The sequence below is a fragment of the Etheostoma cragini genome, chromosome 20 (assembly GCF_013103735.1).
Source record: "Etheostoma cragini isolate CJK2018 chromosome 20, CSU_Ecrag_1.0, whole genome shotgun sequence".
NCBI lineage: Eukaryota > Metazoa > Chordata > Actinopteri > Perciformes > Percidae > Etheostoma > Etheostoma cragini.
Window position 1 is genome coordinate 14,599,972 of NC_048426.1, and position 27,629 is coordinate 14,627,600.

At 42.8% G+C, this 27,629-nt stretch overlaps 1 protein-coding gene across 2 annotated transcripts; it reads left to right on the forward strand.

Annotated features, from left to right (window-relative positions):
- The first annotated feature begins 1,938 nt into the window (after positions 1-1,938).
- Positions 1,939-27,556, forward strand: tmem260 (transmembrane protein 260). Of its 2 annotated transcripts, none has more exons than XM_034858446.1 (16): positions 1,939-2,370; positions 5,778-5,809; positions 7,345-7,496; positions 16,777-16,954; positions 17,051-17,164; positions 17,445-17,624; positions 17,715-17,755; positions 19,042-19,128; positions 20,632-20,740; positions 21,043-21,215; positions 22,329-22,500; positions 23,283-23,422; positions 24,056-24,232; positions 25,801-25,854; positions 26,123-26,207; positions 26,499-27,556. In XM_034858446.1, the coding sequence occupies exons 1-16, from the start codon at positions 2,262-2,264 to the stop codon at positions 26,757-26,759; spliced, it is 2,064 nt and encodes a 687-aa protein (XP_034714337.1). In that variant the 5' UTR covers positions 1,939-2,261; the 3' UTR covers positions 26,760-27,556. The 2 variants fall into 2 exon arrangements, with proteins under 2 accessions (XP_034714337.1, XP_034714338.1); XM_034858447.1 differs by lacking the exon at positions 1,939-2,370 and adding an exon at positions 5,534-5,642.
- The last annotated feature ends 73 nt before the right edge of the window (positions 27,557-27,629 follow it).

The following is a 27,629-nucleotide window of genomic DNA, read 5'->3' on the forward strand; positions in this document are numbered from 1 at the left end:
GCCTAATCCAGCAGACTCTCTAATGATTCCTCTGTGCCTTGAATGGGAGCTACAGGCCTCTGTGAATATACTCTCTGCCGTGTTTTATCTTCCCTATCAGAGCTGAAATATGTGTTTGTGTACACTCCATTGAGCATTTGTGGATATGCTGTTCAGTTTGGCTTGGTGCAAGACTTTGGTTTTCTAATGGAAGTAGTGATTTTAGAGAGAAAACTTTATGACGTGCCTGATTACTCCCCAACTCCCCTCCACCACCACCTCCCCAAATTCACTCCATCTCCTCCCCATATCCCTATGGCAGCACTGCAGCCCAGCGGATAACCGAGCGTGGATTAGCAGTGACATCACACTGGAGAGATGGCTGAGCGTGAGTGTGAGGAAGGGTGAGTAGTTGGCTGCGTGTACGTGTGAGTGTGTCAGATGGGTGTGAGTGTTATGTGTGTGTTCAAGACTGATTAGACGATGAGGGTGGTGGTGAGAGGGAAGCGAGGATTAGAGAGCCATCTGAGAGTTGGCTAGGTGCTGACACCACTCCACCTCACCAAGGGCTCAATTTACTGAGGGATCAGACTCATTTATGGTGGGTTGGGATTATTATCAGTTCAATAGGGAAATTTCTTTATTATAGTCACCCTTCAACCTGTGAAATATGGACACTTGTGAGACATCTATGGGTGCATGTATCTTGTTTCAGTTATAATCTACTGCTTTCCTGCTACAGTTAATTGTGCATTAGCAGCAGGAAAAGTGGTATAATAGTGTTTAAATTAAGTAGTATTCCTCATACTACAAGATCTAAATGTAAAGTTTCAGAGAGGAATCAAAGTGTCTGTGTGCTGGCAGTGTGCCACAACAAACTGTCTTTTATTTATTTTTTAGAAAAGGTGGGCCACAATAAGACATCTATTAGGTATTTTAGACAAATCCAGCCATTAGACTTCAAAACCTAGGGGTTTAAAGAGGGCTACAGTGATTGTGACGTGGAGTTTTATTTTTTAAAGGCTCCAAATCGGATGAAACAGGCAGCTCTGTTTGAGTTTGGGTTTACCTGGAATGTCAACACTCTTAAGCTGGCCTTCTGTATTGAACCCCTTGTAATGCATCATTCACAGGATTCTTCAACAGCACCACCAGTCCACTGAGAAAACAGGTTTCAGCTACATCAACAACAACAGAACAATAGTGAAGAGAACGAAGCACACATTTAGTTGCAGCAACCTAATGTGAAGGAAAGGGGGGCTTGGCCATTGTGTCAGGGTTGAGTTCTGTTGTGCAAAAGTCAAAGAATGCCATCCAATTTTACAGTTCAAGTTGTAGAAATAAACAGGGTATGAACAAATACATAATCTTCATAATCAAGGCTGAAAGTTCATGTTTGACATTGGAAACAGTTCCCTGCAAAACAATCTTACTAGAAAGTCCATTCAGTAGCTGAAAATGTAGATGATAAAATGTCTATACCTCTTTGGAGTTCATTTTTTGACCTTGGAAATAAGCAGTTGACAAAATTCAGTTCATAGCCTACTTATCGTCCTTAGAATCTAGCATACATTTATATTACAGACCCTACACTTGAAAATCTGAAACATACAATTTAGAAAAAAAATAGGATAAGGTAACACAAATGAAACAAATAAAGTAAATTTTTTTTTTTTGTATTTTCTTTTTAAATTGACACAGCAATAGCGTTGTGCTCGTGGAGACAACAGGTACAGACCATCTGTCCCTCCCTCCCTCCCTCAGCATTGTGTAAAGACGTGATGAAAGAGATCTCAGCTCTCGATTAGCTTCTGAGTCACAGTGAACCAGGAAGTAAAGTCATTAGGTTTTTTACTTCCATGTTTTTTTCACAAGCAACGCGTCCGCTGCAACAAACGTACATTGTTATTTATTCAGATACAAAATATCAGTTCATAACTGCTGTAACTTTAAAGAATGGCGCGTCGTGTAGTATCGCGAGTTTACCTCGGATCGTTGGCGTGAACTAAGTTGCTTCTTCCCGGGAACATACACGTTTTAATTTAGCTAACTGTCAAACCTTCTTAAATTATTCCGTAAAGTTAAGTTATTACTTAATGGCATGTTGACTTTACTTTAGCTCTAGACTAACATCGGTTTGCAAATAACTGGTAGCTTAGCTACAGTTCTATTTAATGTTTTAGTCCCCAGGTTCCAAAATATGTGGATGCTAACGGCAGCTAGCTAGCTCGCTAGTTAGTCGCAGTTGTTTGAATACCATTGGTATTTATCCATGAAGCAAAATGTCTGCGGAGCAGAGGACAAGCTGGATACTGACAGGCACTACTGTCGCTTGTGTAACCGCTTTGTATGTACCCTGTGTGCAGAGAACTGTCCCCGGTGGAGACTCAGGTTGGTGCTAGCTTGCTAACTAGCTATTGCTCGTCTGATCATGTGGCTTTGTTGTGTTACCAGGCAACCAATCGTGTGTCTCCTTGTTGGTGTAGCGCCTGCAGCTAAGCGGGTGCTGTCCGTGGTACTACAGTCTATGGTGGTACTGCAGGTACATGTGCATTACATCGAAAAACCCAGTCCTGTGCTAATATGAGAATAATAAAGCTTGCTTCAAAACAAAAAAACACTAATACATATATGTTTATAATACACATCTTAATGGCGTAAGAAACATAAGATACATTTTTAGAGAGCTTTCATAGGTCCGTCATTAATTGTTTTAAGTTAACTTGTAAGAACATGCACAGTTCACTCATCAGCACCGTTTTTCCACAGTCTGCTCTGTGCTAACGATTTAATATTGATAAAGGCAGAATTGAAAAGTGTTAATACATTTGAGATAATGCCTTCTGGACACAATTTCTGGCAAAGAAAAAGGTAAATCAGGGATTCTTTGTACCATGTGCAATCAGTATAATAAACAAGCGTACATCCCCATGCCCTGATTTGTCAGTTAAATAAGTTGAAGCTTTTGCACAATTGCACAAATAGGTCTGTATTGTTGATGATTTGTAAATTGTATATGGCTTTCATTGTTTTGACTGTTCACTGTCTTTGGCGACACAAAGATGAATGTTCTGCCCTGGTGGGGCAACTAAGTTTATTTATTCTATTACATAAATGAGTGTTGAAAGCTTATTAACATGTAGATAATGTCTACAAAAGACATTCAGTGTTATTTTTGACTGAAAGGATGTGATAAGAATGTTCCTTTGAAACTTAAAGGGTTTAATGATACTCTGATGTCAGGATCAAAAACAAATTTGGCCCAGTGGATTAACATGAGTTTAAGCTAAGATAATTATTACAAGATTAACTTCTTCCATTTGACCCAAACCTAATTTCAGTCACCTGCACTGAAATTAAAAATTGATTAGTTATTAGAAAGTTGATTGTGTCAAATTTGTCTCCCTTTTTGCAAATCTGTAATAATCATTTTTTGACTAACTCTGGCTGTTTTTTCTTCAGAGCCAGAAGAAGAAAAACATATTAGAGCATTCTTTCTACCGCCGATGGCACTGCAATGGTGGACAATATAGACACCATTTGTAATGACAAAGTATTGACTTAAAAATAATTTGTGTTGTTTGTAATTGAATGTGTGTATGCATACATTTAATTTTCACTCTTATTTAACCAGCCTTTACAGTGGACCCACATGTATTTGACTCAGTACCTTCCTATGTTGTAAGCCAACATTTTTCCAACATTCTTTTAATGCAGTTTATGAAGGCCTGCCTTGCACAATTACAAACCGTGTTTAAAAGTGATAGCAAGGTTACAAACTTGTAAATGTGGACTTGAGGGCATGAAGGCTCTGCTTGTTAGGTTTGTGCTGTTCTGGAATACAAGCTGCTGTTGAGGGGAATGCACATTTTGCAGAATAAAAGCATGAGAAAAGCTGGACCAGATATGAGCAAGAAAAAAGACGAGAGAGCAGGCAATTGGAGCGCTGAGTAGCCCTGCTGGTTGTGCTGCTGTCTAGCAAATGGGGCCTTTGGAAAAAAAAATGGCCAGTCCCTTCTCCACAGTGTTTAGGGACCGTGCAGGATGCCCACTCTGATAGTGCCAGCTGAACACCCTTCCGAATTCTCCAGGTCTCCGTCTCTGTGTCCTAATCTCTTTAGGTGTGGTGTGCCTTGGAGAGGCTTGAGCACAGCCCCGCGGGTACGCTGTTGTCTAGGAATGTGGAGTGTGGAAATGATGGGGATTATGGGAAGACCGGTGTGGGTGCCCATGCTCCACTATCACAAAGACTCTTGGCACCGATTCTGCTCCCCTGTTGAGTCAATATTTTTCCCTTTTTAGTATTGGGGCTACTGAACTGCATCTCTGTGGCACTGAGATGGATGTTTTGGCTCAGTATTAGTTTGAGGTTCTCTGTGTTGAATGGTGTAAAAGTGTGCCACTAGTGAGGGAAAATAAGTGAAATTGAGAAACCGATGAGGGATGAAGAAGTGTGATGTAAAATGATGGCAGGTAGCTGGCGGCTCATGCCAGGTAAAATGGAGCTGAGAAAACATTTAAGCTGTGCAGGTGGAGGAGTTCTGACTTCATGGTCAATTAGAGTGATAAGAGTTATGGCTCCTCATGTGGCAGAAATTTAGGCATAATAATTCACTGTATCGGCAAGGTTGCAAAATACGCGATGCAGCCAATGCCTTCTGAAACTCAGCCGTTCTGTTCAATGTCCTTGCTCTCGAAATGTTTTTTTTGAACATTTATTAAAATGTATAGATACTTTGATAGAAAATAACCCCCTCTACTCTGTTGCTGTTTTACATTTTTGGTCAAAATGTTTACCTTTTTTTTTTTTTAAGAATATATATATATATATTTGTTTGCTTTTAATTTTTGACAGGACAGTTAGGTAAGAAAGGGGAGAGAGAGGGGGAAGACATGCAGGAAATCGTCACAAGTCAAACCCTCGACATCTGCATCGAGGTATAAACCTCTCAGTACATGTGCGCCTGCTCTACCACTGAGCCAACCTGGCCACAAAATGTTTACCTTTTTAATATAATTTGTTTACAAGGCTTTGTGTCTCAATTGACGAGGCATCCTACTATTAATAGACTGACTATCCTGTTGGTGCTGCCGATGCAGGAAACTAGGCCGCTGTTTTATTGGCTGTATTGGATGGAGTCTAGTACCAGTAGAGGGAGCTGTCTTGAACCCAAACATTTATCAATGTCATTTAATTTGAACCAAATTTCAATTTTCATGAGTGGGAGATGCAAACATTGGGTGGGAAATCAGTATAATTTAAAACGCTTGTCAAAATATTGTGCAACCAGCTCCTATTTTTACAGCTTACCTCATTCTGTGGGTGTCACCAACGTTGCCTTTCTGTTTGTGCCCAACAGACTAAACGAGACATTGAGGCATGGGGAGTGTGGGAGCCGGAGAGAGGCACGTAGAGCGGCAGGAAAAAAAAAGGAAGGGAAAGGACCCCGATGCATGGGGAGGATGGGACTGGAAGCATTATTCTCAGATCAGCATATGTGTGTCCTTGTGTGACAGAGCATTGGTGAGGGAGTCTAATGGTTTGCGTGTGTGTGTTTATATCTGTGTGTATGTGCTGGAGACGGGGAGGGAAGCATCAGGGGAGAAGCGCGAGATGAAGAGAATGAGCGTGCCGCTTAGGAAATGTCACACTGGGAAGATTTGTAGGTTTTGATCCTGGCAAATTAATGCAAAACCCCAGTGCAAGTATTTGATTTGGGAAAACTTTGGGAGCAGACTTGTCTCTTAATAATAATTATTGGGTTTACATTAATTTCCTTCCCTATTCTCTTCAACAGGAGAGCTGATCACCACTGCTTGTGAGCTGGGGGTAAGTATTAGCTGTATTGTTTAATCAATTCACTCATTAACTCTTATAAGCATTAAGGAAGTTTAATTAAGCATGGGCAGAAAGCAGATTAATTTACTTTCAGTCCACAGGTTTTCCCCTTCTTTTTTATACACTTATTTTACTAAGTTGCAAGTAGAGAATGCTATAATTTGCAACCCGTTTTTCAAATCCAATTAAAGTCAATGGTAAGGCGATGGCTTTTGTAGGCTTTGCCTTATGTACGGTATAAGGCTTATTATATCCAACCCTCTTTTTTTGTGTGTGTGTAAGCCGCGAAGAATGAACTAAATCGGGTTAACAGTTATAATAAGTTTTATTATTTAATAAAGTTTATTACGCCGCTGTGATCCTTTTAGGGAGGCTGTGTCGGTGTCACTATGCCAGTAATCCTGCCGTTAGTGCTGCAGTCCGTGTGGCCTGCCTGTCTGCTTTTCAGGCCTCCCCAGGGCCTTGCAGGCCGTCCCTGGGCACCAGGCTGCTGGCCCCCCCTCTGATCCCCAGAGCTCTAGAGTTTTGCTTCCCCATACTACATGTGGCCGTTGTCCCTCAACTGTCCTTCTGTTGCATGTCTGTCCATTCCATACAGTCCCTCCTCCGCTTGCTCTTAACTGATGCTCATTTTGATGGAGTCACTTACATGTTTACCTTTTTCTTTTTCTTTTATTAACTACAATACTTTTTCTCTTTCTCTCTTTGACTTCCCCTGAACTACATGCTCTGTTCTTAACCTGTCCCTTTGGTTAGGGTGGAGTTGTTTGTGTCTGAGGTGAGTGGCAAGGTACACTCACCTTTCAGCTCTTTGCTTATTTGAAGAGCTGCCCCTTCTCCCTGCTAGCATGATTCTTGTTATCAGTGTCAGCGAATGAGCCTGTGTTTAATGACTGAGCCCTTATCTGGGTGGATGAGACTTAGCGGCTAATTGCTGTGATTGCCGAGATCCCCCAGGCGAGAATGACTGCAGCTCAGAGGTGGTTTGGGGGCTGGGGCTGGTGAGCACCACGTACTCTACCAAGGGCTCTAGGGAGCTACACTGTCCTTGGGAAGAGGCCAGAGGAAAATAAGTGAGAAGAGTGAGGAAGAGAGGGTGAGGAGGGCTTTCGTATCATAGCAGAGTCAGTTTACGGTAGGGCCAGGGGAGGGGTGTCTTGCTTTTCCATTATTGCAGCTCTACTGCCCACTACTACTGGCATCTACCGAGGGCAGGAGAGCAACTAGATTACCCACTTAGTCAGACGTGGGTAGTAATAATAACACAACCTTACTGCTTCACTCTTGCTTTGTGGTCACCTCCTTTATTCCCATTCTGACTTTTTTATCCTTGCTTTTTTTCTCGAAATTATTTACACTCTTCCTAATCCTATATACTTTCAAAACAAAGTACAACATCTTAGCTTGCTGTGTACTCAAGCGCATAGTGAATAAAGCATTACCTTGTGTGCTGTTCTCTTGAAGCAGAGACTATCTCTCATTGCGTCTCTGGATTTGGATTTCATACTTTATCACTTTGTTCTTAGGTGGCCCATCCCCCGGGATACCCTGTCTTTACCCTACTAGCTCGCCTGGCTATGTGTCTTCTGCCCTCACTTTCTCCAGCCCACAGTGTCAACCTGATGAGTAGCCTGTTGGGGGCTGCAGCTTGCGGTGCACTCTGCATTACTGTCTGCAGGTAGGAAATTTGTTAATGTGTTTGTGTTATTCCTCTGCCCTGCGATTACTGTGCTTTTATTTGAAGGAATGTGCTTTAGTTAAAATAATCCCCAGACAAGGCATTTTTAGTGGTCTAGCTCTTTGTCATAATTGGCATCTGCAAAAGATGTGATGTGCTTGTGTGTACATGTCTCAATCTGAGATTTCAGAAAAGCACAAAGAAACTGTATCCCCTTAAGGAGAGAAATCTGCAACCTTCTAGTGAAATACTCTGCACATGTATCAATCGAAATGGCAAAAGTCAATCATCCAAGGGAAGTAACAATAAAAAGGAGACCTTTTTTGAGTGAAGGGGGTCTTTAAACATTTCCTTACTGAAATGTTGCATCTTGATGCTGTCTGGAACAGAGAGTGGTATTTTTGGGTCCTGACAGACTGGCAGTGTCATTCCTGATCCTCTGTTCAGTATTCAGGAGCAGAACCCAGCCACACTCCTCCCTCCCACCACGCTGCTCTGCCTGTTTACCCATCAGCCACCCGTTGTGAGCGTTCGTGTGTGTGTATGTATATCACAATTATTGCGCCCTCCAACCCCCACCTCGACTTCTCTGTTCTCCTGCCCCCCCACTGCCCAGCATGCTCCCAATCCTGACATGGCACGATTTCTTATCTCCCTCTTCTGCCTACTGGGTCTGAGAGGAACAGGATCACTAACTCTGCTCCTCCCTCTCTTCAACCATCTCGCCCCTCGCTCAGTCATGAACACAGTTTACGCTCTCTGCATTACCATCTACCACCCAGCAGTTTTGCCTGCTGCTGACCCTATCACGTAAGGAGTATTTTACCACTTCCGTCTTTGTGTGTGTGTGTGTTTATCTCCCACAGTTGGCCAGACTACCTTACATCACCCTTCTGCTGATCTAAGTAATTTTCCACATTACATTGTTGGTGGCAGCTTAGTGTCAACATTTTTCCTTTTTGTCACTGTTTATGCATACTGGGGCATTTCCAAGCATGTCATATACTTCTAATTTACTCTTCCAGAATAGGAATTGTTGAATATGATGTAATTTCTTCGTGCTCTACTCCTTGGTAAGATGTGATGACCCAGTCATAGTGGGAGAAAGCAGGTGAAAATGGAGTTGTGTGTGTTCCTGGGTGCTTGGGACTGGGCCAGGGCTCGACAGTAACGTTTTTGCCAAGGAGCACGCAAAAATAATTTTAGGGGCGCAATGAACACATGGGCTATCAAATATTTAGTTTTTTCTTAGTAAGAGATATGAGGATTTGAATACAAAAAGTATACTAGGTTTGTAATAATTTCTGCTTCCAACTGTATTTTTTTAATACTTTAGTAATTATTTTTACTTAAAACTACTTTAAACAGTGGATGGTTCAAGGTTCAGTTATTGTCATTGTCCGAATTGGGATAAGACAAAAATTGTTTTAGAATGCTGCAGGGAGAGGTTGCAGTGGTCTGAACCGGCCTGTCTCAGCTCGACTCACTATCAGTATCCTCATTCATATTTTAAGACGCTATAAATGATATCCAGCTACAAAAAAGCCGGAAAGCCGAAAGTTAGAACAGAATTACAGAGAGTTGCTATAGAGATGATACACTTTCTTGTCTCATTGGTGTAAACTGGCAGTTTTCAGAATGTTGCAGACCGGAGCATTTGCAAGTATCAACTCTTCTCGTCCCAAATCTTTGATCTAATCTCGTTATGAATATAATCTGCAAAAAAAGGTGAAAGGGTGAAAATATCCTAGCGTTAGGGCATTCGCACATGTGCTCCTACATACATTTTATAGTTAGCACACATCTTTTTTTAGTGGCAAATGCAAGTGAAATGCCCTGTAGACGAACTTCCTGTGTACTTGGCCAGTGTGTGGTAGGTGGCAGGTGGTCCAGAATAGGTCAGGGTATAGGGTCAGCCCTGCTGCAGTAGGGCAGGGGCTTGGGAGGAAGTGCTCCCAGGGGACTGGCCCTAAGCCCAGACTGCATCAGCTTTACACCCTGCCTCGCCTTCCTGCTTCTCAGAGATGAATCAAAACTTGCCAGCTTCAACCACTCTTTCCAGGACAGGACGAAAAAATAATTAAGAGAGGACAACAAGAAAGGAAAGGAATACTTCTTTGGGTTTTTTAGGCTTTGTAACATTACTGCCCCCCAAGTCTTAATACATTTGATGGAGGATTGGACTCTGTTCTTGGCCAGACATTTACAGACAGCTATTTTGAGGGCCAGAAAATATCCATGTAGTCTGAGTAATATTTGGCTCACAGTGTATGTTAACTGTAGCCTTGTTTGTAATCTCTGGGGATTTAGATCCAATTTTGGATTATGGCCAAGTAAAAAGTCATTATGAGGACCTCCAACCCTACTCACTCCCCAACAAGGGATGATGGGTAGTGAGGACTTCCGCTAGAGTACCCAGTCACACCATATAAGCTCTTAAGTATAAACGTATAATCTACGCTTTCAATTTGAAAAATAGCATAAAAGGTCATTATCTACTCAGGGCCTAGTTTGGGATGAGCGTTTGGCTGTGGATCAGCTGGCAGACTCTGTTTGGTGAGGGGTTACTGGAGAGGGCAAAAGATGATGAGGGTGAAAGGGAGGGAGAGGGTGTCCTGATGGTCAAGACCTCTCTGTCGGTTCTGACATGGAGGGCATTGGGTGCTTTGACCATACCTAGACGACTAGATGTCGTGCCACATCCCTGCAGGGATCGTCTGGCCAGGCCTTTCCCTCAGATGAAATGCCAAAACTGACCAGTTGACACCCGTTCGTACCTGCTCCATCCTTGCAGTGATACAAGTTTTCTGTGTCCCCCCCCCCCCCCCCCCCAACATAATTAAGTTCTGAGATTAATTTTGTCATTTTTGTTCCTTTGAGGCCCTTATAAACTTTTTCACTACTTTTTATTTTTAGGTTTGCATCAGCTGAGAAGTAGAGTTCCCCCCCAAACAAATCATCACTTTGTGTAATTATTTTCTTATGGCAAAATGGTAATATGGGTACTTGAAGGCAGTTTCTCTCAAATAGTAAATTGTAAGACCTTGAAATTCATCTGGAGCACACCCAACATGGCAAGCCTTTGATGTATCAATTTAAATTAGTCGGCCAGATTGCCGTGTTTAATGTGGGGGAATGTAAGTTGATAGGCTTGGAAGCCACTTCTCTCTCTTGCATAAGTTTAAATGTAGCACTTAGCCATCCTTTGATTTGTCAATTACAGTTCTCTTGGCTTGATCATATGGTTTGATGGCCAAATTGCATGTCTTGTTATGTTTTCACACCATGGCCTGACAAGCCTTTGAGGATGGTGGACTTAATGATAATTACTATTGATTGCACTTGGAGGTTCACGGAAAGAAACATTTTGCCTGTGGAATGTTAAAGGCCTTAGCCAAGAGTCTCTAGAGGAATGCATCCTTTATAGCGGGATAATCCAGACAGTTTGGTATTCTGTGCTCTCTCTCGTTTCCCAGTATATCTGCTAAAGCTTCTCTGAATCTCTGCTACCTGGGAGGAATCTCTCTCCATTCTCGAGCTTATCCTGAGAAATCAGGAGCCAACACGTTAGTGTTCTGACAGTATATCAGAGCAGGAAAACAACCTCACAACACTCGGTCATCAATTTTTGTTACATAAGAAGACTGTTGAAACGCACCAAAGGTGCCTGTCCTCTCCTTTCCATGGCGGTCACCAAAACATAAAGCACACCGGCGAGAGGCTCCCCCACCACGAGCTGGCCCATGTGGCACAGCTGATACCTCAGTGGACCTGAGGGTGGGCGGCGTGCCATCCCCTTCCTTGTGCTATGTCCCCAGCTCCTTATAAGGAACTTCACCATATGGTCCTGATGGTGCCCTCCCTCCCCATTTAGGTGGGTTGTTTTTTTTTCATGGGGGTGGGGTTGTGTGTATCATTTTGGGGTCATGTCAGGAGCATTGTGTGTGGAGATTGTTTTTTTACAGCCATTTGCATAGTTTTGTGTGTGTGAGTTGTTATAGTTTTGTAAACAGTTAAGTAGAGTTGTTTTGATGGGTAATGTTCTCACCTCTTCCTGCAGGTGGCAAAGCTGGCCCTCCCTCTCACATCTGCTGTGAAAATCTTCTTCCCAAGTGGCAATAGGGAATACACCCATTCCTATTTCTCTCTGAAAATGCAGAAGACTATTTTAGGTTTTTATATTTAAAAGGCCTCAATCAAAGGACCTTTTGTTCCATATTTGCAGTATCTTATCCGTCATATTGTAGTCCAACAGACCTCTTTTACTTCCCCCATCCTCAGCATGACCAATGGTTCCCCCAGGACTCATCCTCTAATACAGTTAAACAGATGTCTAATGAAGATGTTATTTCCTCATTACTGGCTATGGGATGGGGATAGAGAGGAGGAGGGCAAGATAGACAGCAGAATACAGTACCAGTTTAATATTCCTTTCGCCCGTGGGCCCAAGATTGTGTCTGCTTCGGACGTCAATATTACATTTCTCACCCACCACAGGCAGTCTTAATAAGGCACCAGGCACGGAGACGGATCAGACTCGGCAATTACAATTCACCCAGAATTAGTTAATGGAATCTTTACTGCAACATTTGTGTATGGCTGGTGTGTGCCTAATGACTTCGTTGGAAAAAAGCAGCAATAAAAATGGCATTCAGTGAATTGCATAAACACAGGATTTTTGTAAATAGTTTTTTTCCCCTCTTCCTGTAATTTTTGTGTGTTGGGTGGAGATTAAGATGGCATTCTGGAAGAAATTGTCATGTCAGTGGCTGCATTGTTTGAGCAGAATTGTGGTGATTAATTTTACATCCACTTGGAGCATTGGAGCGGTCTCCTGGAGGAGGGGTTTCGGAGCAACAGAGCCTGGACCCTTTTTTACCCTTCTCTCTGTTTGAGCAAACATCCTCCTCTTGCATGCCGGGGGAGGCAGGAAAGACATGGAAGTGCCAGGTTTAGTGACTGGCTAAAATGTTTGGCTGTGGCGTCCCAGATTCCAATATACTGTTTTGAAAGTCAGTTTAAAAAAAAGTTTGGGCTGGGAAATACTGACAGAATAAAATGTAAAATGTATCATATTATAAACTCAATAATGTGATATTTTGGTGATGACTATTGGATTTTTTGAAAAATAATTTCACACCAAATCACTTGGAAAAATAAAAAAGATATGATATACACAGACAGCCTAATGAGTTCCAAATATGTAATATTAATAAAGTACGTATGGGTAACTACTAATCATGATAATATAAGTTAGAAATGTGTACTTTATGGCAATTTTATACAAAGTTGCATAAGAAATAGTCATGGCACACGTAAAACAATAACATATCATGGTTAGTCTTTAATTACAGTTTGCTTGAAATCATTATTTTAAATGGGCACTCCAGTGATTTAGTATTACACTTTCATAAAGTTAGAGGAGATGCATTTAAAAGAAGAAGTGTCAAAATCAAAGCAGCAGAGGTTGAGCTAGCCTGTCATTTAGTGTCAGTATAAGTTAAGCATCCAAAACACTAGATCCTACATTTGCCATATTGCAACTCCATAGAATCTTTCTTTAAACGTGCCTGGCAAATGTCCATGTCTTTTTAGGCCCATGCCCCCAGTTTATAACACAATCTTTCTGTCTAAAATCCCAAACCATAATAATGCTGAAGTCATAAGGGTTATTGGAGAGCTTCTTCAAAGCCAGAGAAGACATTATACATCTGTACCGGCTGAATGGTATTCCATTTGACAAGTAAACTAAACTACATGTGTAAATTAGGGGTATTGTGTATTATCATTTTAAAAAACAGTTACATTTTTCTTTTAAAATAACATTACATTTCATGTAATTTCAGTTATAATACAGGAAAGTTAAGAAAGCAACATTAAGTTACAATATAAACAGGCTTGACTTAATTTAAAAACTGGTTTCCAGCAGGTTGCTGTTCTGCAGAAACGGAGAACATTTAACATAGTTACGGCATATGAGGACAGAAACATTTGTACAGGACATTAGCATGGGTCAGACACAGACAACTAAAAACAAACAATACAGAAAATGCAAACAAGAGTGGGACCATACTATACAATATTTTAATAGTAAGATTTTACTGAAAAGACATTGACTGGCTTTAAAACACTTAGTGGTATTTTATTTAGTGTAATTATTATTTGGCTTCCTGAAATGTACGCCTACTGTAACTTATCATTTCAAAGTTTAAATTTGTATATTAATTGCTACTTGGCTTTGAAATTTCAAAGCAGTGCATCAGACACTAACCACTGTCATATAATAGCTACTAAGTACCCCGCCTGGTGTACTGGCCAGAGGAGAGCCCCAGGGTGTGAGTGAGGGCCAGCTGGAAACCATAGCCTCAGCTCGAGCAGGCCACCTCTTCTCTCGGGCTTTCTACCCTCTTCAGGAATGTGTGATTCTTTTCCAGCGCTGCTTCCCAACCCACTACTCGGTTAGAGAACAGTGTAGCGCTGATCCGCAATGGCACAGCTGTGGTATTGTCTGTTCCCCAGGGTGGTGTGTGAGAATGGCTCCCTTGGCCTGCTCCATTGTGAAGCCTTTTTTCAGCGCAGAGTGCTGGTGTAGGCTTTTTGTGTGCTGTTATTTAGCACAGACACTGGTGCTGGCACGTCTCTGGCCCATACTGTAGAACTGAGGGGGTAAATGAGGCAGGTCCCATTTTGACACTTCAAAGTGATTATATTGAGCTTTTGTTGTGTCCTTGAAGGGGGCATTGCTTACCAGAGTCTGTTGTATCATTGTCATTCATTAGTTTTTTTATTTACCTTTTGATCTTTCAGTTTGAACTTGTTTAGAATAGTTTTGTAATAAAGTAAATGTTTAATTTTTTTTCTTCTATTTCACCATCTTCCTTTTCTTATGTATAGCAAATTAATTATTGGTAAGTTCCTTTTGCTTACCATTTATTACCAAGTTTGTGCTTCATTCCAGGCTTTGTGCATAATATTTGATCCAGTTAATTACCCAAGTGATGATGACACATCCATTTTGGCAGGGTGGATCAGTTCAGGGTAGTATAGTCTTGTTGTCAGCCGTGTTATTCTCCTGCCACGTCTCAACCAGGCCATTGTCACTGAGCCACAGCGTTTCAGCACAGCAGCATCCTGCACTGCATTGAGTCATGATAACAGGGAAGACGGGCACACTGGTGTCAGAATGTGTCCTGCTTTATCTGCGCGCCCTGGGAGCAGCCCGCCTGAAGAATGAGCTGTGGAGAGGCTGAGAGGCTGACTGGGACCCAGGTGGTCCCGCGCAGACAGACAGGTCATTTACAGCCAGCACTATACACACATCACTGGACTCTTATGGACCGACAAGCTCTAACAGAGAGATTTGTCAGGCACTCGGGGAGACTAAAGAAGTTGAAGAACCGGAATGTGCGTGTGTACATGTTTGTGTGTGTCTCTGAATATGTGACAAGTGCTGCCAGACTATCAGACAAGGCTTCAAGGCAGGGACATACTTGGTGTAATAACCTCGTCCGTGGACCCCCACGGCTGTTCTGCACCCAGTGCTGCCCAAAATCAGCCCCCCTGCTAGGTGTATGAGCTCTGGGTTAATTGTCATGCAGGGAGGGAAATTTATGGTTGGGGGGGGGGGGTCTCTGCACCTCAACAAAAGTCCCCATCTGCCCCCCTCCACCCCATCCTTCTTCATCCTTCCTTCAAGTTACAACTAATTCCTGGAGCGGTGCAGCGAGAAAGACGTTGCTATCTCTTATTAAGACCCACTCCTAGACACCCCATCAACACCCCCCCCCCCCAACACACACACACACACACACACACACACACACAGAGACCAAGCTCGCCTTACAGTGAACACAGAGGAAAAATAGTGGAGAGAAGAAGAGAAAACCGAAGAAAAAAAGGGGAAGTAGTCAGCAAGCAAGAGTTTTTTTTTTTCTACCCTGCTCTCGCTCTCGCTCTCCTTTTTTTCCTGATTTACCGCGCTTTCCTCAGAAAGCTCTATTGTTCCCCTAGCCTAAGTCTCATCAGGCCTTTTGTGGCCGACTATCACAGCGGCAGGCAGAGAGCTGGAAATGTATAAATGGTATCATGCCTTGTGATTAATGGCGGTGCTTATGAGTCAGGTCTGATAACGGGCCTGCTCTCTACTCAATTTCAGATACCGTTAATGGAATCTGTCTTCTGCGATTGTAATGTGAGAGCGCCTAATTTGCTATGGAGCTTGAAGCTGTCACCGGCAAGGGATTGTGGGGTCATAAGGGACCTGGCAGCCGTTTGGCCTGCAGCTTGTATCTGCGGTGCTGAATAGAGCAGCTCTCTGCCTGTCAGTTAGCTGATAGGCTGATGAGGACTCTAAGCCACTCCACACAATGGTGGAAAGGGCCATACTGCCTGACTTCCCTAATTGTCGAGCCTGCTCATATTTCAGAGCCAGCGTGCCGGGGACTGGGCTGCTTTTTCCCCCTCCTTTCTCTTTTCCCCCCCTCTCTCTTCTTGAACTTTTTTCTTCCCTTTTCTATATTTCATCCTTTATCCCGCATGCTGTCTCACCCCTTTAACGCACACTTCTCTGCACTATTTTTCTTTTCTTCCCTTCTTCCCATCATTTGTCGCCTCTCTCTCTCCCCCTCTGTCTCTCATTTTTAGTGGTGGGTCTTAGCGTATGACAGATTATCCCAAGTTTTCTTCAATTACTGCAAAGGAGATGGAGACAGTACAGGAGAGGAGGAAGGGGAAACTTTTGTGCACACATTATATTTAAGAAGCTGAGGATAAAGTGCTATCTCTACCACGGTGGTTTCTGTGCCAGTCTGCTCGAGATCAACTGGCTGCTGGGGAGGGAGTTCTCATGATATGTGAATGGCCCAATTCACTGGGTGTTTTTCAAGGTCTTGTCCGAGAAGCAAACTTAGGTTGAGGGAAGATTATAATGGGTCCCCAAATTAGTCTGGGTTCAGTGGTGGCTTTTGTTACTGCAAAAATTTAATTTTGTGTGAAGCGGCTGACTTTGTTGTTTTGCCTTTTTTTTGTCAGTGAAGTCTAACTTCAAATAAAATACTGAAAAAGTTTAAATTTAAAAGTGACTAAGAACAAAAAGTAAGTATAAATTGAAAATTGGATTCACTGATTCCTCAGTTTGGTTGGAATCAGGTACTGTGTGTTTTTAAATACACATAGTATATTCCTGGGTTTGTGTGGGAAAGTGCAAATCTTTTGGGAAGTTTTGTATAATAGTAAGTAAGTAAGTGTATAATTATGAAGGCTTCTCCTCCCTCAATGTTAGGTTGGCAGGCCCTGGCCCCGGAGCAGTACTGGCTGGAGGGCTGTTTGCTGTGTCCAGGCTGACCTGGCAGTGGTCCATGGTGGCAGAGGTCTTCGCCCTCAACAACCTTTTTGTTGGTCTACTGTTCTTTTTGTCTGCCAGCTTCCACTGTGCTGAAAAAGCCACCCAGAGGAGGAAGGTAACTCTTTAACCCTCATTGGAAACCTGTATTTCAGTTTCCCCTGATCATTCCTTAGACAACTTCAAATTGTTACTAAAATCTTGACCTTGTCAGATTGCACATTGGGGAGCGCTGTGCTGTGGCTTGGGGCTTTGTAACCAGCACACCCTGGTGCTGTATGTACTGGTCATCATTCCCTGGGTCCTTCACCGACTTTACTCTCTCAAGGTAAGTTCTGAGGTATTATTTATAAAAGCTCTCATAGAACTGAAATTAAATGTTTGTTTAAGAAACCGCTAGACAGGCAAGAAAAGAATAACTCTACTGTGCTACCATCCCATCTTCATGATAGGCACTTGCCATACTGTAAATATCATGTAATGTGTATTAACAAAAATCTAAAACATAGTTTTTTTGGATGCTGCTTTTTTGAATGTGGGTCAGTTTTACTTCCATTTTGGGGAACATACAAAGATTGAGTGCATCCCTCTCCAAACAATCTGAACAGGAGTTGTCTTTGCGGGGCCTTGTGTCTCTGGGAGTGCGTTTCCTTGCTGGCTTTCTGCCGTACGTCTACCTGCCCATCTCCTCCTCCCTCAACACAGCCCGCTGGAGCTGGGGGGATCAGACCACCCTGTCTGGTCTGCTGACCCACCTGCTGAGGGCGGAATATGGCACCTTCAGTTTGGTACGTGCTACTTGCCCCGCTATAAAAAATTAAAAAAAAAGGCTGTTTAAGTGCTCTGGTGACTGTTCATTTTATTCTATTTGTTTGCAGGCAAAGACGGAGAGTTCGGTAAACCTGACTTTAATGCTGAAGTGAGTCTGCTTGGTTTAAAAAAAAACTTTTTGTCTTTTTTTTTTTCTGAATTAAAGACAACTGTTTATTATGTTTTTTTATTTATTTTTTTAAATTGAACTTAATAGTGGCTCATATTTTCATTTCAGACAGTCTTATTCATTGCGTGAACGTCAGATCGTCTGGTTTTGGAAAGTTAGGATGAACAGTACTGCGGTCAATTTTTTTGGTGTCTGTTTTCTGCTTCTTAGTCATTAGATTCAAAGCTGGAGTAGTAAAGAAACCAATAGAGAAAACTGGGGATTTGATCTGGGCGCAGTGCGGGCACACGTGGTTCTACAGATGCAGACCCAACCACTTTTTGCGCTGGTTATGGTGTTTTACAAAGTTTTAACCACATACACTCCAATCTCTTCTGAGAGCCCATAGTTATTTCTGCATCCCATCTCTCTCTCTTCTCCCCAGCAGCTTTTGTTCTTCCCATTCCACTCTCTCCCATCAAAGCAGAACTGAACCTGCTTCGAGGGCCAAATCTCTGTGTTCTGTTTCTCCAGCAGTTTGAAATGATCACTCAGCTCTGGTGTTTAAGCGTGACAAGCTGTGATGACAGACACTGCAATAGAGCTGGAGAAATTGTATTTTTCCACTCTAGCAACCCCCCACTACCTCCCCCCAATTTCCTCCCCTTCTCCCTGCTACCACCACCACCACCACTACCGCAGTCATCCCTCTCCTGGTATCTTTCTCTAGCTGACGGGAAGGGGGTGCATGTGGGTCTTAAGACCCCCCACTACCAGCCCCCCTCTGCCAGGCACCCACCCCTTCCCATCACCCCTGCTGCTTGATGGACAAGCACACCTTCAAGATGAGGAAGAGAGGGGAACATGACAGGCATGTCGCACTGGAGACGTAAACCCACTGGAGAGGCTGACACACACACCCACAAACACACGCTTGTGAGCACATTCACACATAGTGTACATTGGGAGATATAGAGACTCAATAAGCTGTCAAATAGAGATGGGTATTAAGGAAGAGGCAGGAAACTATCTCCCTGCTCTGAGCAAGTGCTCTGTAACTGACAGGCACTGTGAGGAGAGGATGGGACAACGGGGGGGTGGATGACACAGTCATTCGTATCTGTCAATCCGATTGAAAGAAGGAGCGCACAGTCCAAGGAGTTTGTTTTGATAGGGGATGGAGGGCACTTAATAATTGGTCTGCTTGAGTTCAGAAGCAGGGAGGGTTATTGAGCTTCTCTTTGGTGTCCATCATATATGTTAAATGTGTGTTTTTATGTGTGCAGGGCCCAGTTGGACCACTGCCTTGAAGACCTTTCACTTCCTGTTCTGGTGCTAGCAGGAATAGGCCTTCTTCTCTCCCCATGGGACAGGTAGGATGAGCGAGACTCCGGCATACAAAACACCAAACTGTCACACACATCTCAGCAGCCACTTCAACCAAAAATCTAATCCCCTGGAGTAAAAGACAGGGAACAAAACCACTGACAAAATGCTGATCTTAGAAAAAGAGAATACAAAAAAACACTGAGGCACCTAACTGTCAAGCTGTCACGGGGCGCTGCATTCAAATCAAGAGAGGTTAATGTGTATTTTGGATTTTCAAAAAATGTTTGTGTGTACAAGTAAGTCGCTGTTTGTATATGGCAGTGTGGCGGTGTGATCCAGTAATTCATTAAAGCAGTGCCTTTTCTCTGGTCTGTGGGGTGGAGCTGATAAAGCCTAGTGTAGCCCTGGGGCTCTGTAGTGCACTGGCTGCCCCCCCTACCCCTCCCCTGGGGTGCACTTTGATAAACTTGGCTTCATACACACAGATGAAAAAGAGCAAGGTCATGTCATACGTTGCCAAGAGGAAGCCATGCAAATCTTAATTTACCTAATGTTGAAATGTAGAGTGAAACTATTTTTATGTTAAGAACATTAGAAAATTGTATAACTGAATAAAAAACAGCATTTACTTACTACTTTTTTTAAACTAATTGTGCAAAATGTGGATCCTGTTGAGCCAGATAGTTTGTTCTACAGGAACGTCTGAGAAGCCATCGTTAAAAATAGTTTGGAAAGGGCAGGCATTTCAAAAAATACCTGGCATGTGATTGGATAAACCATCTGTTATTACGTCCGCCATTGTTGTTGTTTTACACACACACATACATACACACACACACACACACACACACACACACACACACACACACACACACACACACACACACACACACACACACACACACACATACCAACCCCGCAGCTGCCAGTAGCTCCTCGCTGGACACTGATTGGTTCAATAGAAATGCTTTTACATGAAGCCTGACAAGATGGATTTTCATGTGATATGTGATTGAAGCCTGACAAGATGGATTTTCATGTGATATGTGATCCTGCAATTCTACAGCGATTCTACATTCTGTAACACAGAATCTTCACAGAATGCATTAGTGGCCAGTCAATGGAACCGGTTAGATACATTTTTTGGCAGGAAAACCAAAAAGTCCTTTTCTCTGGCTTGAAAGTGCCTCTTCAGGTTCAGATGACGATTTGTTATTCCCACAAGGGTAGCGTGTTTTCTTTTTTTGTGCATAAGTACATTTTACAGCTGTACTGTAATGAGTTTGTGATTCAGCGGTTGGCACCAGCTCATTATGACTCAGTCTGAATTAGCAAATCAATCATGCACCTCTTCCCTAGCTGGCATATACATTTGCTCCCGGGCTTGTGATCTTCATCTTTGCGTTAATGTTTTTATGGATTTATTCAAAACAAGATTAAATATGTGGAAACTGCAGCCCAGGAGTACAATAAACAATATTCATGAAGTGGAAATTAAATTGAGAAATATTTGTAAACTGAATAACTACTGGCCTTTCCTATCGTAGGATGTGTCGCTCAGTGTCCTGGCTGCTGACTGCCATGCTGGTGGTCTACTCACTGTTTTTTGCTTGGAGAGCTAACCTGGACATCAGCAGACCCCTACTGCTTGGAGTGGTGAGCCATGAGACTCCAACTCAGATTGACATCCTCTCTCTAACCCAAAGTGTTTCTGTTGTTTTTATTTACCTGGAGTGGTCTAAAAAGCATGTTTTTACATTGAGTTACAAGTACAGTTATACACATAAATTACAAACAAAAGCACTGAAACAACAGCTTAGATTGTGTGTGTGTGTGTGTGTGTGTGTGTGTGTGTGTGTGTGTGTGTGTGTGTGTGTGTGTGTGTGTGTGTGTGTGTGTGTGTGTGTGTGTGTGTGTGTGCGTGTGTGCGTGTACACATGTACGCATACTTCCTGCAGGTTGAGCGGTTCTGGCTCCAGAGTGATGCTGCAGTGTGTGTGCTGGCAGGCCTTGGCTTGAGCCGGACACACACTGAGCTGGAGAGGAGGCTGGGCCGTGGGGGGGTGTGGAAGACCACAGGCTGGGTCCTCACCATGGCTGTGCTGGCACATATGGTGCACACCAATCACAGGTGAGCATTGCACACAGTTACAGTTAAGTTGTGATTAAAAACATACTTTGTTGTCAGAATATAAAATAAATATCAGATACAATATTGATATGTGTGTTATTGTTTGGGTACAACAACACATTGGATTTAAAATGAAACGATGACTATGAGATTGAAATGCTGCTTTTTGTTTGTGTAAATTTGCATTTAGGTGTGGGACTCACAGTCCTTTTTGCCAAATGTTTGTTTCATTTCAAATTCAATTCAGTATAGAGTGTAGAGCAAAAACAATCTTTAAAATACCTTATTTTATAGGGCTAAGATATGAAGTCAGTTTTGTAACGTCGACTTTAAGACAATTATAAAAAGAAATATTCCACAACTGCAGAGATTGTGATCATAGTACACCAGTGAACTCTAATAGTTTGTTAGCGTGATTTTGTTTTAAAGTTTCTTTTGCTTGTCCTAATACCAAATCAATTTGACTAAACAACATCCCTATTGCAGTACCCACACTAGAGCCAAATGTCTCCAAAGTTACTTTTATATAATACTGCTGTTTAATAAAGTTGTGAAATAAAAATTCCACCCTTATTCTAAAATCCCCATGCATAAGTTTTCCCTGAGTCAACCTGATTTGTTTCTCCTCTGCGCTTCATATCGCAGGTCTGAATTCCAAATGTCAGGTTTTTCTCTGCTCACCCCATGGTAGGGGCTAAAGAGAAGCACGGTTAGCACATAGATTCCACTCACAGAGCTCAGTCTGATGTTAGCTGTCCGAGAAGGCAGATTACACCAGCAAAGTACTGGGGAGTGCCAGACAGCCATCACTGAGCGGCTTTGATCAAGGGGAGAGCATGGCCTGTGCTGTCAGACCCATCACACCTGTCTCCCCAAAATTAGATAGGCAGCCAGAGCGCTCTGCAGAGGGGACGGGGCGGGGGCACTGACAACTTACCCTCAGAGCACCTTAAAACCAAACCTACAAGCACAAGCATACACACAGTGGTACACATCACACCGTTCTAAGCTGGAGTAAAGATGCACTTAACCCCTATTTTAAATTCCAGTAAACGAAACATGTATTTTGTTAATATTATACAATATGACGGTGTATGTGCTGATAATCCTAAGGGAGTGCGATCAGAGCAGAAATCGTGTGGTCGAGAAGTTCGGCAGGGAGCTTCTGGCCTCCTTCCCAAAAGACTCAATCATCCTGACCAGAGGAGATCTGCCTGGAAACTCCCTGCGCTACTTATACTACTGCCAGGGTGTACGGCCCGATGCACGTCTGGTCGACCAGGAGGTCAGAGCTGTGATATTTTTGACCGTCTTGTCTTTCTTGAGCTGTTATCATGGAAGTTTTGATGTTTGATTCAAACCAAAAGTAAAATTTTTGTATTTTAGGAATTACAGAATCAAAGTCAGCTTAAGTAAAAGTATCTTCTGAGTGTTCAGTTCAAGTACTTTAACAAACGTAGGTATGAAAATAGGAATACTAAACTGGCCAGCCGGAAGAACACATAGTTTAACATTGAATTGTGTGTATTGTATTGAAATGATATGTTATTTGTCCATGTTTTAAGCTGCTAATTTGATTTATGACAACATTGCTTCAGTTTCTTTTGGTTGTCAAGTAAGAAAGATAAAATTCAGAAAATAATTTCTTTATTTCAAATAAAGATTTGGACAAAATAGCAATGCGCCATGGCTGTGTAATAACTTACTGAAATTCATAATATACAATAAATTACAGCCTAATGTCCGGAAGTCTCTGGCATGCTTACTGAGTAGGGCACGCAGTCATTGTGTACATCATCAAGTTTGGATTTCTCTTCAACTCACAGTCAAAAAGGGCTTTAGGAAAGCAATTTAATGAAATAAGAAGTGAAAACAAGAGCCTTCAACTTTAGACTCTTAAGTGGGAAAAGAAAACCTTTGATGACCTCAAATAAGGAGTTAAAGCCACTTAAATAAATCAATAAATCCTTTTCTTCAAGTGAATTGAACTCTGAGTGGTACTTCAATTGCTAATCACAGGGATGCAATGGACTGAGCAGAGTTGGTGGTACTCTTTCTTCTCTCTAGATGATGACATATGCTTGGTATGTGACAAAGCTGGCGCAGCACCACCCTGGGGTGCACTTTCCTGGCCGCTGGTGGGACCCGGTTCACCCCCAGGATAAAGACACCTTCACTCTGGAACAGTTTCTGTCCCACAACACACAGTAAGTCACTGAGACACAGGGAGAGGGCATAGAGCGAAAAAAAAGGGTGGTCTGAACTGATAAATAGAAGAGTGTAAAAGGGAGAGCAAGAGTGAATTAGGAGGGCAACAATGGTCCAAATGAACAAGGGGGTGATCTAATAAGGCAGAGATCAGTGGGATGGTTGACACAGCGGTGAGTGCAGGGAGAAGATAAGGCCATAGAACTGTTACGGCCATAAAAGGAGTTTGATGAAGTACAGAAGTCGAGTAATCTATTTGATTTGGTTAAACAGTCTCTGGACTGATTGGTGCTCCCTGCTCTCATCACTCGCTCCCCCAAGTGGAATTGAGACCCAGAAACCGGCTGGAGACCTGTTAATACCAAGCCCACCAGGGGGCAGTGTTTGCCAGGCCAACATGCCTGTCTCTCAGTGGGGCAACACTGACCCATAGGATTAACCCAAGGTCCGAGCTTTTTGTGAAGGAGCGCAGGACTGGAGGGAAACTAGAAAATGTTGGGATGTGAGGAATTGTTTGTCTGCATGGTGTTCCTGTGTTTCTCATCATCAGCAGTTACCTGGGGAAAGATGGGTGTTTACATGGATAATAATTGAGTATGTGAGCAAGCCTCTTTCTGATTGTTTTTCTGCAGGAGGCATGTGTTTGCCTGCATTGGGCTGCCTGATGGAGACCCAAGCTGGGGACATAGTTTTTCTCGTTGGCCCCTGGGTGTGTGTGACTACTTGGTGCCAGCTCAGAGGCAGTTTCACCCTGAAAAGTGGGTCCATCGAACTCGCAACATCTACAACTGGAGTGAGCCACACAACAGGTGCAAACACAAATATACAGAATCATTAACGTCTCTTGACAGGTATGTATTTCCCTGCTAAACGTGCAGTTTCCCTTATTCCTCCTCAGTAGCTTTCATGTTGAAAATAATCACCTAATTTCACACTTTGACAATAACATAGGTACTCTATCAACATGTTCCACCTTTTCATTGAAGCTATAGGAACACTGAATGAAATGAAACCCAAAAGTCCTTGTTTTTTATGGCAGAACTAGGTAGAGATATTCTACGTCTAGACTGATGGCGCATGTATGGCACTCCAATTCTTATGCCATTATTGGCGTGTCATCAAGACCCATACTCTCTTTTTACCGTGTTTATCAACACCGTTTGGCCTCAATTGACTTACATTATCTTGCGATTGCGTGTCAATTTATGTCATGAGGTGTAGTATGAAAGCCAACCCTGTTCTTTTACTAAACCCAACCTGTTTTCAGCGTCTTGCTTTCCTAAAACCTGCATGCGTAGTAGCCTAGTGATAACACTCCACGTGGCTTTGTAAAGTGCCACGTGGCGTGTAGATATACACTGTGACGTTGCAGACTGCCGTCCCCTCTATACAACCTAGACATATACGCACATAATTCATAGTTCGTGCAGATAACACGCCACTTGGCTTAAGAAAGTTGGCGTGTATGTTCACGCAAAGTCATGAAGCCATTTTGCTACGTCTTGCGCATCATTTTATACACATCGTCTAAAGTTCAGCGAGACATATTTGTTATCTTTAGAGTTTAGCACAACATTATGAGTTTGTGAAGACTGGTCCAGTGGCAAGTCAATAGGGTTTAACAGGTTAAATCAGCCTATTAGTAAAATCCTTTTGCTTATTGTGTCAAACAACTCATGATCTTTAAATGCAACTAACTACTGCTAAGCATGTACTTTATCACCAATATCTACCCCATCGTCTCTCTGTGGTCTTCTCATACACTCTTCCACAGACTCCACAGAGCTTCCCTCAGTGAGGTTGTCCTGTGTTCCATACTGTGATCCAACTCTTTGTGAATTCAACAAGAGCCAGACATAAGGCCTTTAGCCATCTAAAATGAGACTGAAGATGAAAAATAATGAGTTTCTTATTGCATTTTGTCAATAACTGTGTCAAAAGTGGAATTAGTCAAAGCTCCATATTCTGTTGGTGTTGCCAGCAGCCCTTCATTCACTTAGATATCCACGACTGAATACTGTGACATTATTTCCCACACCCCCACGACAAGCGTGTCCGCTGATGCCCACAAGCCAAATATTAGCTCGGGAACCCTGCTAAAAATATTCTTTTGAAGAAAAGGTCAAGTGTTTACAATCAACAAAGTGAAAAAGGGAGATGTGGTTTTACTCCATGTCTAATGTGCTAGCTGGTATTGTTGCTCAGTCATTTAATGTTTATGCAGCAAACATTGATGTTTAGTGTATCAAAACCTGCACAGTCGAGTGGAACAATATATTCACATAAATAATAATTTATAGTTAGTGGAACTGTGCACCAGCTAACGCCTGAATCTCTTTAGATAAAGAAACGATTTATTTTCTTCATGTGTGAACAGTTTCCATCCTGCGTCCTGGGAGCGAGTCGCAAATGAGGAGATGTGGCAAGCCAGGTACTGTAAAGTTTTTACCGAAGACACTGGTTCCCTCTTTGGAGAGGTTGTATACTTTAGCGTGCAGATAAAAGCTGCGTCATGATGCATACTAGCCCGCTAGGACATCTCCATAAACCAGTCTTGTGTGGTAGAACATCTACATGTACATTCTATTTGGTGGTGGCATCTACATAAATCACTCCATTGGAGTGGTGCGTCTGTGAGTGTGGATCTGCATGGCTCATCCATCCAGCACTTAGCCCTGAGCCTGTGTACTTTGTTTCAGGATGAAGACTGCTTTCTTTCTTTTTGACCTGGCAGAAAGGATGCAGGGAGAAGGGAAAGCTCGCCTTTTTGAGCTGTCATATACTGTGAGTCTGACCTCAACAAACATGCAACAATACTCTCATTTTCAATAATAGGGCAGATTTAAGTAACATACAAATAACATACAAAACAAACGTTTCTTTTGGTTATTCGCTGTAACATCTGCTTTTGTGTGTGTGTGTGTGTGTGTGTGTGTGCGTGTGCGTGTGCGTGTGTGTGGATATGTCTGTGTGCGTGTGTGTGGATATGTCTGTGTGTGTGTGTGTGTGTGGATATGTCTGTGTGTGTGTGTGTGTGAGTGTGTGTGTGGATATGTCTGTGTGTTTGCTGGGCAGTTGTATAAGGAGATTGTTGAGGCCCACTCAGACTACCCTCCAAACTGGGACAAGAACTTGGCACTGGCCTGCGAGAGGCTACTACGCTCAGGTCACCGGGGCTACAGTCCAGACAGCCTGCTGACGTGCAGCACCCAGCACTTTAGTCTCTACTTAGAGAAGGAACCCACAGATCCCCAGACCTCGGCCATACGCTTGGCCATTACTAACCTGCTCAAAGAGAGAGACAAACTCCGCCAGAGCCAGAGGCAAACCCCATAACAACCCGGAGAAACCTACATTGAGCAGGAACGCTCAGGGTGTTCCGCGAGACCAACTGAAGTGAACGGCACTGGACCAAATCTGAGCCCAGAACGATGAAATGATGTTTAGTTAATGTTTTGGCCAAAATGGACGTGTGAGGTTGGGAGTCAAGAGGAATGCTAATGTACACGTGCTGGGACATAGGTATCAAACAGAACTCTGCACAGAGAACTATCACTCAGCAATGCTTCACTTGATGAAAGCTTACAGGTAACCAGGAACAGAGCATGACGTCAGGAAGCCTTGACTGACCCCAATTAAACTGCGTGCTCCCCTTAAAATCACCCATTGGATTGCTTATCGTTACATCGTTCTTTTTTTGTCTCTTATTCTGCTCTCACAGCTTTTAACGTGCTGATTATTTTGCCTCAGCCACTGCTCTACTTCTCTTTTTCTCACATTAGGATGGCTAGGCCGAGATTGAGGGAAAACCAATTTGGGGGCAGAAATGGGGGATTAGAGCGTCTGTTTAATCTAGCACAGACTTGTGGTGTGCCACACAGTCCTCACTCTGTAATAACCAGCACCACCCATCCGCCCACCCCTCTATCCTTCCATCAGTCTATCTTAGATGGTCCTTTAAATGTTTAAAACTAATGGATTCGATGAGTGTTTTATTCCCTCCTCTCTTCCTTCCTAACGGGAGGGCTATAATCCCTCATGGATTTAAATGAAATGTGAAATGTCACAATGCCAGGGACCCTTTTAGAGGTGCATTTCTAGTGTTGTGAGTGTTTGCATGTTGACTGTGTGTGTGAGTGTGTGTGTGTGTGTGTGTGTGTGTGAGTGTGTGAGTGTGAGTGAGAGAGAGAGAACATGCTTAAATCT

Coding starts and splice junctions, on each gene's coding strand:
- tmem260 (XM_034858446.1), top strand. CDS start 2,262: ATGTCTGCGGAGCAGAGGACAAGCTGGATACTGACAGGCACTACTGTC. Junction 17,165..17,444: donor ACCGACTTTACTCTCTCAAG/GTAAGTTCTGAG, acceptor CAATCTGAACAG/GAGTTGTCTTTGCGGGGCCT. Junction 23,423..24,055: donor TTTCTGTCCCACAACACACA/GTAAGTCACTGA, acceptor GTTTTTCTGCAG/GAGGCATGTGTTTGCCTGCA.